We start from the raw sequence: 10,502 nt of genomic DNA on the forward strand, positions 1-10,502 counted from the left end.
CTCTCCCGGCTCCCATTGGTCGTTGCGCCCCCCTCCGTTGCCCGTCTCAAACGTCATCTCGCCGCGCCAGGCCGGCCGCGCCATGGCGGAGGTGAAGGTAAAGCCGGAGGTGCCCGACCCCATGGATATCGAGAGCAGGTGCGGGGCGGGCGGCCCTGGGGGGCTCTCTCGTGGCAGATGGAGAGACTGCCGGGCGAGAGGAGAGGCAAGACGCAGTAGGGGTGTGTGAAGGCCCGCAAGGGGCCAGGGAGACTTGTTTTGGCGTGGGGGAGACAGGCGTGGGGCGTGCCGGTGCCTTGAGGGGTGTTGTTCAAGGCCTGGGGGCTGTGGTTCGAGGCCTGAGTGTGGTCAGGAAATAGGTGCTGAAGGAGAGGGTTGCAGTTGTTTGAGGTACTGAGAGATGCTTAGGTGGCAGTGGGAGACGAGGTCAGGTCACCTTTGGCTGCCTTGGTGTTTTTTCTGGTCTTGGAAAAGGGAATTGTGGTTTTTTTACATGATTTTTTTTTTCTTAAAGGTATTTCATCACTATTTGCCTTCTCTGACTAGTCACCAGTTCCTTTCCATTGGAACCTTTTGTATAATAAAACATACAGGGAGCTTTAAATCCATGTTGTTAATAATGAAAACAACACAAAAGTAAAATAGAGCACCACACTCAGTGTTGTCAGCAAGAGCAGAGGTAGTTGGTCCAGCAGCTGGGGCAGGTTTGTATTTGTCAGCACAAGGGAGTAGATGCTGGGTTCCCTCAAGAGAAATGACCAAGAAACAGTCGCTGGATACTTTTGCCCTGAGTTTTTCTCGTCACTCTCTTCCATCCTGACTCTAATACTTGAATTTGGTTTCAGGTGCAACAGAACATGACTTTAAACTCGCTTTTCTCCTCCCGCAGGATTATTGAGCTATGCCACCAATTCCCTCATGGTATCACAGACCAGGTGATCCAGAATGACATGCCTCACATGGAAGCCCAGCAGCGAGCTGTGGCCATCAACAGGCTGCTCTCCATGGTAGGGGGATCTCACCTTCCTCATTCTATCTCAGCCAACCCAGAGCATGTACATACATACTCTGTACGTACAGTCTGCATGTTGGGCAGGGCTAGCAGATTGATCCCGTTGGATTTAGCAGCATTTGCCATGATATACAGTTGCCACAGTTTACTTTTGGTAGCCATAAGCACTAATGATTGCTAAAGTTAATTAAGGTGTGCCTCAACTGACTCTTTCTAGTCTGCAATACAAAGTTAACATGGAGGTGTATATCGATGTGGATCACTGGGTGAGGAAGCTACCACTGAGAAGTACGACATTTGGGTTTTTTGATGTGTTTAGAGTTTTTTGATCTTTTCACTATGTGTTACTTTGTAAAGCAAAATGTGTTACAATGGTCTAGAGTACCAGTTGGGTGCAAGTATAGTTGCAGGGATTCATCAGGTGGAAAGATGGCCACAGGTGATAACCACAAGGCCCATTAATGATCGAGAATGAATTAGCTGGAGAGAAAAGGATGGATGTTAGCCCATGCTCTTATATGTCTTCTCTGAACCCCTCACAAAATCCCAAGGTTGTGGATTACTCTGATAACATGCAGGTGAAACATGTCAAGGAATTTTTTTGTATTTTCTGTAAATTTCACGTGCCTCACTGGGCATTTCTGTTTACTGTATCAGGAGTCAGCCTAAGATAGGAGCAAGGATCACACTCGGCTACTCCGGCCAAGTGTTCAAGAATAGAGAGTAGCTGTTCAGTCTTGTTGGGTCAGTGTGGTGTAAGCTTGAGTAGCAGCTAAATGTTCAGGCTCTTTAAAAGATCAAGGTTCCTTTTGGTTCCATACCTAGCTGCTTCCTGAGCATGTGGAGTCAGGAAATAAAACAGTCGGAGTGGTGCAGTCCAGAGAGCACTTTGAAAAAGAGGGCAACTTGCTTCTTAGAAAGAAGGATAGTGGAAAGTATCCAAACTGAGCAAGGTGTGGTGGTTGGCTTTTTTTGTTTTGTTTGGGTTTGGTTTTTTTTACTAGCTGAAGAAACTTCTTAACTTTGATCCTATGATCCATACTAGGTATCACTGGAAGTAATCTTTCTCTTTTTTGTCTTTCTGTTATAAATGAGTTCTGTTATAGATGTTACTAAGTGTGTTCAATAACTTTGAAAGGGCTGCCCAGATTTCATAATGAGGCTTCAAAGATAGTTAAGTCTTTGGAATTTGTTTAAAATTGATGCTTAGAAGTGGGGAGTATGTGGGAAGATCTAGAAAGTACTTCAGATGTGGGGGTAAATGGCAGTGAGAGCTCAGCCTTAATAAGCATCTGGTACTTTGATTTAATCTTCAAGTACCTCATCTGTAGCAGAGCACTGAAGTGTAAGCTTCAGTCAGCCAGGTAATGTAAATCTCTAAGAAACAAGATTGTAACTGTAGGAAAGGATCGGCTGGCAATGAAAATGTTAATTAATGCTGTTATACAGGGTTACGCTCTTAGGCTTGTCTAATTGCTTGCCTCTTCAAAATAGGAAATAAGGATTTTCCTGGCCTAGGCACAAGTGTCCAGAGCAGAAGAATTTTTCTGTGTGTGAGAGATGCCCTTAACTTGCTTCTGAGAGTCACTGCCTATCCTAGTTGGCAGCTTTCCAGTGATGTCCACTTAGTAAAAAGTAGAACTTTGAACAATTCCAAGTTCCAGTAGCAAAGCTTATGCAGTAGAACTCCACTGTGATTTTTGGATTGTCATGCAAATGAGTGTTTTGTTGGAAAGTGAGAGTAAAGTACACAAGAACTTGATATCCCTCCTACCATATGAAAGTTAGGAGAAGTAATAGGAAGTGCATAAATGTTGTGGGAAGGGTCAGGAACTATTTGTTATTTCTGATAGCTGATGATGAGTGGATACATGTCAAGGAAAAAAAAGATCCTCAAGAGTATTATTGTACTTGGAGGGAGAAAATATTCTCAGGGCTATTATTGTTTCCAGTAGTTAGAAATGTTAGTTTTCTTTCTTTATTATTTAGTTGACATTAAATAAGTTTTTTATTTTAGAATTTAAGAATATCCTTTGCCACCTTCTGAAACAAGCTCTTTGAAGAAAAGTAAATGCGTTGTGCCCATCTCTCCTAGGGGCAACTGGACCTTCTCAGGAGCAATGCAGGTCTCCTGTATAGAATCAAAGATTCTCAAAATGCGAGGTAAGCTTGTGTTTGCTGGATAAATATATTTGGAACACAATTCTGCAACTCATGCAGCATAGCTGAGAAGTCAGTCAGCAGTGTAATGTGGATTCTGTCACATGGATGTCACAGAACATAACTGCTTGTTTCAGGAGGGTGCATTTAACTCCCCTGAGCTCACCCTGAAATCTGTTTTAGGTGTAGTGTTCTCTACTGAGCAGAAGGTGCCATGGGACTATAGCTCTAACTTCCTAGCAGAGTTCCTGGTCTAAATGACAGCAAAGTGATCTCTGCAGACATATGTACGTATATGCTCAGGTGAAACCCAGCTGAAGCCTGACCAAACCTTCTGCTAACTGGGGTTCTGTGAACTTCCTCACTGCTCGTGTTACAGGATCAGCACTGATATTTACAGCTGTCCCAGGAGGCCACTTGAACTCATGCTCTTTGATTTATTAAAATGTACCTCCAAACCATGTCTTGCAATGGCTATGTAAACCTAAGTAAAAGATGCCTAGACATACTTCTGAAAGGAAATATGCTTCAAAATTATCCTTAGTGCAGGTGTATCATCCTTTCTTTCAAATGCTTTAGAAAAGGATTGCTGAGTTTATGCTTTCTTGGACCAGTGAAAAGGCATGCTCTAGAGTTAGGAGCATTCTACTATCCTTCTGAAGATGTTCTGCCTAGAGACAGATTATCTTAAATTCTGTTTCGTGCTGTGTTTGACTTTCTGAAGTTGTGTTTGTATGTGACACCAAGTTCCCCATTGTTATGACAAGTCGAGTGATTCCTGCTTAGTCACTTTTTTTTCTTCCATATTCTTTCATTTTTCTTTATCTTTTCTCTTTTCTGTGGCTTCTCACTGGCAAGCTTGACTTGATCCAGAGAGGTTTACTGTTCATGTATTATATTTGCCAATGGCTGACTTACTGTGTAGAGGGTTTTTTTGGGCATTGTTTTTTGGGTTTTATAGTACTTGTTTGTAGTTTTTAAAAAAATCTCCATTTTCTTTCAAATTTTGGACCTTTAAAAAATCTTGATATGTCTTTTTTTACAGTAAAATGAAAGGCTCTGACAATCAAGAGAAGCTGGTTTACCAAATTATAGAAGATGCAGGCAACAAAGGTAGTTTAAATTATGATTGTGAATGGTACTGTTTGCTTATGGAACCATTCCTATCCAAATTTGTAAATTCTTCCCATACAATACAAATATAAAACTTTGAGTCCCCATACCTGATCTGTAGCTAATGTTCCATATATCTGCTTTTTTAAAAACGAAAGAGAAGGTGACATGTTTCTCTGTTAAAATAACCTGTCCTGGTTGACTTTTGGGAGGGGCTCTTTTAGAAGACTTGGAATAAGAATTGCAAGTTATCTGTGGGACTGTCAAGCCAAAGTATCTGCAGAACACTCCCTACTTAAAAGAAAATGCAGAACCAGGATTTAACAGGTGTCCTGCTGGCAGAAACCACTGCTAATGACAGGGCTTTCTTAGCGTTCATTGCACACTGTGGTTGAGAGTCAGAAGGTAGAACTAGTTGTTGTATTTTTGTTGAAGCAAACACTAGTTAGTTACAAAGAAGTACTAGTCAGTAAGAGCGTTTCTGTGGTGCATTCATGTTGGCAGTGAATGGAGTCCGCTTGTAAGTGCTCTGGGAGGAGAGGTAAAGGGCAAGAGGACAGTATGGTGGTTGTGATATGTATGTCTTGCTTTTTTCACTTGTTTGTTTTGTCCAAATCCCCTCTGTCAGTTCCCTCCCTTCTGCTGGGAGTGATAGGGATCAAGGATACATCCTGTGGTAGGCAAGTGAGTTAAGCAGTGTTGTGGCTTTTGGTTTGTGAGTATGCACAGAAACAAATGGTTCTGTCTATTTATTTTCTGTTCATTTCTCTGTTTTTAAACAGGTATTTGGAGCAGGGACATTAGATACAAAAGTAATTTGCCTTTAACAGAGATCAACAAGATACTGAAAAATTTGGAAAGCAAGAAACTAATTAAAGCAGTTAAATCTGTGGCAGTGAGTATTTTGTGACTTTTTAAAAACAATTTCAAACACTTGCTGCATTCTTTTGTATGCTTTTAAGAGAGGACTGGGAGCAGAGAAACCTCATCCTACCTCCAGCTCTTTCACTGTGCACCAGTGTTTGACTCTGCCTTTAGTGTGCAGGTTTGAGGTGCAACGGATATGAGAGGCTATAATGTTTATTAAATAACCAATATACTATTAATAAACATCACTATTAATATACAATTCTGTCACTCTTCCCCACTATTAATTATATGCCATTACAATCAAATTGGAGTTTTAGTTCTCTCAGTTCTTTGTTGCACACAACTGTTGTTACAGTTCTGCTACCCTTCACAAACCTCCTTGCACTGCTTGTTGCTAATCTGCAGTTCTGTCACTGTTTTTCCCTGCACTCCCATACCTGGTCTTTAGGACATAAACCTAGGGCAGAGCCTGCTGGGTTTCCCCCAGCATCCCAGTGGGCTTGGGTCCACAGGTCAGCTTCTCTGCTGTCTGTATGCATCCACAGTCCTGCTGTCTGCTTATCCTGCCCTCTCTTGTTCTGACTTTTACACCTTATTCTCTTCTTGTGTTTGTTAACTCTCTTTTCTACCACTCTTTCCTCCTTTCTCCACTCAGTCTCCACCCAAATAAGCAACCTGTCCATAATTACTCTTTCTCAGTTGGTCCCAATGTTGCTGTTGCACAATTAGGTATTTCTGATATTGAAGCAAACTCAGCCACACTAGTGATATAGTTACCTAGCTGCAAGTGGCTTTGCAAGGTTCCTCTGGATCTCCTGAAACTTCCTTCAGTTATCTGGTTCATACTGGATTTGTATTGTTTACTTCAAACAATTTCCAAGACATTTGATTCTGTTTCAGTCTTGGTTCCTCTACTTTGTTGCAGTTATTCAAGTTCCAGCTACTTTCCTATTGCAAACAGTCCACATACCAGAGTAGGGCTTATCCTTTTCTGTGTTTATCACACTGTTACAATACTTATGCAGTATCCTGTTCTCCCTTACCTGCCTATTTACAAATCATTTGTGTTAGCCTGTTCTTTGGACATTCTTCTAGTTTTCAGCAGAGATTCTGTTTTGTTGTGGGGTCTGGTAAACCAGATGGAAATAGAGAAGTTGGACATAGAAAAGCAGTAGCTTTTTCATGTTCTTTTGAGGGATGCTGGCTTTATCTAATCATTCAGGGGATGTAACACTGCTGAAACTGCTTCAGTTGTTGAGTAATTCTTTGGACAACTTTTGGATAACCGTTGTCCTTTAACTGACTGCTACTCTCAGGACTGAAGCAGCATTCATTCCCATTCCCGCCGTCTAGGTGTGGCAGGAAAGAGTGGGCTCGCAAGGGCTAACATTAGCTGCAGGGTTTAATCACATAAATCCTTGTCATCCGTGCATGGGTTCAATCCTGCAGAAACAGTCAAAAGCTTCTCCATTACATTTGTCTTTGCTGTCTTTTAAGGACACTTTCCTGCTCAGCTTTGACTGCAGAGAGGGATTAGAGTCAATAGAGTAAAATTAAACTCAGATCTTCTGTGAGGTTTTTATTGTGTCCATATTGTTAGCAGGGTTCTCTCCTCTAACACTATGTTATAAAATGATTAGGAATCGAAATGTGGTGATTGTCTCTTTATCTTTTACCAGAGGGTCAAACATGTTAAGGATAACTTGAGTCAGCTGAATTGCTGTGCCTGAGGTATAGGAGTAATGAATTATCTGCTTAGATTTTCCTTTCTCGAGGAATACTTTCACCTGTTGAGCGCTGTACCCTTTTCTCTAACAGGCATCCAAGAAGAAGGTCTATATGCTGTATAACCTGCAGCCTGACCGGTCAGTGACTGGTGGCGCTTGGTACAGCGACCAAGACTTTGAGTCTGAATTTGTGGAGGTGTTAAATCAGCAGTGTTTTAAATTTCTGCAAAGTAAGGTGAGTGTCAATATTCGAGCCACCTTCCATTTGTGTTGTGCAAGTAATTATTTTCTTTATAAAACTGGTACCAAACAAGGCTTAAATTTTCCATAGGTGTTAGCCATTATTGCAGCTAGATTGGCAATCTGTACTGGACTATTATTTTTGTCACAGCACATGTGATGGTGTTGCATTTTAATGATGGATATTCTTATAACCTCTCCAAGGAGTGAAGCCTTTTATCACCAATGTCCAATGACAAACTAGGCACCAAAGTACACAGGACCAAGAAATCTAGCAAAAGTCACTGTGTTTCCTGCAGAGCTCCTCATTTCTGAGAGGGTAGAAGACAAATCAGCTAGCTCTGCTTAGAAGACAATTGTCCCTAGTCTAACTGCAGGAGAAGCCTGCTGTTCATTAAATATGTCTGCAGTTTGCAGCATTTGTCTATTCCATTAAAATATGTTTTAACTGGCACTAGGTACAGCAGAAATTTTTTTTTGTCAACAAAATGCCAAATGCTGATATTCCTTCATATTAATCAAATTGCAGTGTAAATTTTGTGTCATTTAGTATAAAATTATATTTGATTGTGCACTGCATTGTCTCATATACATCAGTCTTAAGGATATGGCTTTAAATGCTAAACATGTCCCAGAAATGGTTTGGAAATCAACTTTTATACTTTAGTCTGCCTGAAACTGAACCATGAAGGAGGCTCTTGGCAGCGAGTACTGACTATAACTAATCTTCGCTTTTTTTCTCAGGCAGAGGCAGCTCGAGAAAGTAAACAGAACCCCATGATACAGCGAAACAGTTCATTCGCCTCATCGCATGAGGTGTGGAAATACATCTGTGAACTGGGAATCAGTAAGGTCAGAACAGATTAATCTTATTACAGTTCAAATTATCAGTGCATGACTTGCTATGGGAGTTGGGTACTACAGATTATGTGAAGGTCTTGTAAGTGCCTTAGAACACTACAGTTTAGTGGAGGTGAGCTTTGAAGCTTTATTGCTTTTTGGGGAGGATCACTGATGCATAGGATTCCAGGATAGCTTGTACATCTGGGTTTTCAAAGATGTATAAAAGAATTAGCATTCACGTCCTTGTTAATCGTCTCAGCTTGTTTATATTTTATCATTTCTCTGAAGTTTACCTGTGCATTTCAAGGAGTTTTAGGGGAGAGAAAAAGAAAAGGAGAGGAAAAAAACCTTCACAATTATTGGTCACCATCAATAAGTGTATCTTCAGCAGTCTTGTCTTTTTCTTCTTTCACAATTATTTTCCTGCAAAACTGGAACTGTATCATGCTAGGATGATGTAGACACTTCAGATGCATAGTGAAGTTCTTTTTGGTAAACCAAGGCTAGTGCAATTCATAAGTGCTTGGTAGGTAGGAGGTAGTATTAGTATTTGCTTTTATTTTTGCATCTGCACAATCCCATAAAGTTCCCAAGTAAGAATGGTGCCTTTTTCTGAGCTAGGTTAGAATTCTGAGGATTTGTTACTCATGGTGTTTGCTTATTTTCTCCTTGCAGGACTTACTGGCATCCATCTTTCCTAATATTTCTTTTACATATTGTTTCTTAGGTAGAGTTGTCAATGGAAGACATTGAAACTATTTTAAATACGCTGATATATGATGGAAAAGTGGAGATGACGATTATTGCTGCAAAGGAAGGGACAGTAGGCAGTGTGGATGGACAGATGAAGTTGTACAGAGCCATTAGTCCTCTCATACAACCCACTGGATTAGTCAGGACACCCTGTGGACTCTGCCCTGTGAGTAGCTAATTCTGTATGGTTAGATGTGTGCATGCAGATCTTGAATATAGTCCTGCAAATGGCCATTGCAAGGTTCTGCCCATGAGCGAGCCTCATGGTTTTCTAAGCCAACTGTGCTTAAGAGTTACCCATGATGCCTTAGCTATGGTGTAAGAGGAAGGTTCTTTAGTTGGTCTAAAGCACCTGGTCTACCAGGGTATTTCCTACTTACATCCAGTCTCTTTACTGGACAGTATGTGAAAGAATGCTGTCAAATGTAGCCCGTTCCAAATTATATTTCTCATCCCAAGTGTGCCAGTGTTTTTCACAAGCTAGCTTATTTCTGTCTAGCTTTTGGTCTCTCTGCCCTGGACTGTAAACTGGTAGGTAGGTAAAACTTGCCAGCATGTCTGTTTGCAGCATTTACTATGGGGGGATCTGTTTTGCTCTTCTTCCTCAGAGCTGGTTAGATTTTGGCCTGTGTTAGACTAATGCTTTCCTACTGGGGAAGAAGCAGAAAACATGTGAGCACTATCTAACAAAGTAATTACTCTGCTGACACAGGACTTTCCTTTGCAGGTTTTTGATGATTGTCATGAAGGTGGTGAGATTTCTCCATCAAACTGTATTTATATGACAGAGTGGTTGGAGTTTTAAAGTGAAAGAAAACTGTAAACTTGATTCACAGCCAAAGTGACAAAGCAGCTTGCTTTTCTTTGAAAGTGGACTTGTAAATTTGTAAGGAATGTCAGGACATGGGCAACTTTGTTTTAATGATATATAAACCAGTAATGTATCTGTTGTGTGAGCTGTCCTGTGAGTGGACTGAAGATCAAAGCTGAAGTGGAAATGTAAAGCCATTCTCATACAAAAAGTTGGTTGTGTGGCTTGAAAAGTGCCACAGAACATGAGTGGTGATGCATCACTTCTGAAGATTGTGTTGGGTGCTCCACAGACGCTTATTCTGAATGAGAGAAAAGAAGCCATTAGCTGATCAGAAAAACTTGCTAACAAGCGGTACCAAGAATGAAATCCCGAACTTTGCTTTCAGACTGATACTGCTGATGGATGCTGAAGTGCTAAAGCTCACACTTTTTTCCCATGATAGCTTCCATCTAATTGAAGACTAAGAATCTGATGTGGAAAAGATATGTCAAACAGAACTCATGGATTCTTTATTATCTTTCTTACCTGTTAATTTATCATTAAAACTCTGACTTTTGTGATGTATATCTTTGCTTTATTTCCTGTATTGATGCCTGGTGCTGCATCTGTTGCATTTATTCCTAATCAAATTTCTAGTAGTGTGTTCTGCAGCTGCATCACATACATGGATACTGTCGTAGTTTAACAAGATTACAACTTAGAAATCAAGAAACTTCAGGTGGAAGTGTGGAAAAGGAAAAGAACAGCTTTTTATTAACAAAAGCTGAATAAACAACAAATGGTGCAATCAAAAACTTTCAGAAGAAACAATACAAAGTCCCAATTCCCCAGGTGGGGGGAGAGAAACCCGTGGCAACCCGGCGGGGGGGGAGGGAAGGTGGGGGAAGGAAAGACCGGTCCCGGCAGTTCAACAGCTGCTCGTAACCTTGTGTGCCCACAGCAGCCAGCAGCCGATGGTTTCACAGTCAGC

General features: G+C 41.1%; 1 protein-coding gene across 2 annotated transcripts; it reads left to right on the forward strand.

Annotated features, from left to right (window-relative positions):
- Nucleotides 1–48: 48 nt before the first annotated feature.
- Nucleotides 49–10,098, forward strand: POLR3F (RNA polymerase III subunit F). Of its 2 annotated transcripts, none has more exons than XM_027723868.2 (9): nt 49–138; nt 890–1,007; nt 3,108–3,175; nt 4,218–4,285; nt 5,068–5,180; nt 6,974–7,117; nt 7,867–7,974; nt 8,693–8,884; nt 9,446–10,098. In XM_027723868.2, the coding sequence occupies exons 1-9, from the start codon at nt 83–85 to the stop codon at nt 9,521–9,523; spliced, it is 945 nt and encodes a 314-aa protein (XP_027579669.1). In that variant the 5' UTR covers nt 49–82; the 3' UTR covers nt 9,524–10,098. The 2 variants fall into 2 exon arrangements, with proteins under 2 accessions (XP_027579669.1, XP_027579672.1); XM_027723871.2 differs by having other exon boundaries at nt 81–97.
- The last annotated feature ends 404 nt before the right edge of the window (nt 10,099–10,502 follow it).

Source organism: Pipra filicauda, unplaced genomic scaffold, assembly GCF_003945595.2.
Source record: "Pipra filicauda isolate LSUMZ 115617 unplaced genomic scaffold, ASM394559v2 scaffold492_size439525_pilon, whole genome shotgun sequence".
Classification (NCBI taxonomy): domain Eukaryota; kingdom Metazoa; phylum Chordata; class Aves; order Passeriformes; family Pipridae; genus Pipra; species Pipra filicauda.

Excerpts from the sequence above, each read along its gene's own strand:
- POLR3F (XM_027723868.2), top strand. The coding sequence starts at position 83 with ATGGCGGAGGTGAAGGTAAAGCCGGAGGTGCCCGACCCCATGGATATC. Across the intron at positions 3,176-4,217 it reads AAAGATTCTCAAAATGCGAG|TAAAATGAAAGGCTCTGACA; the intron begins GTAAGCTTGTGT and ends CTTTTTTTACAG. Across the intron at positions 7,118-7,866 it reads TTAAATTTCTGCAAAGTAAG|GCAGAGGCAGCTCGAGAAAG; the intron begins GTGAGTGTCAAT and ends TTTTTTTCTCAG.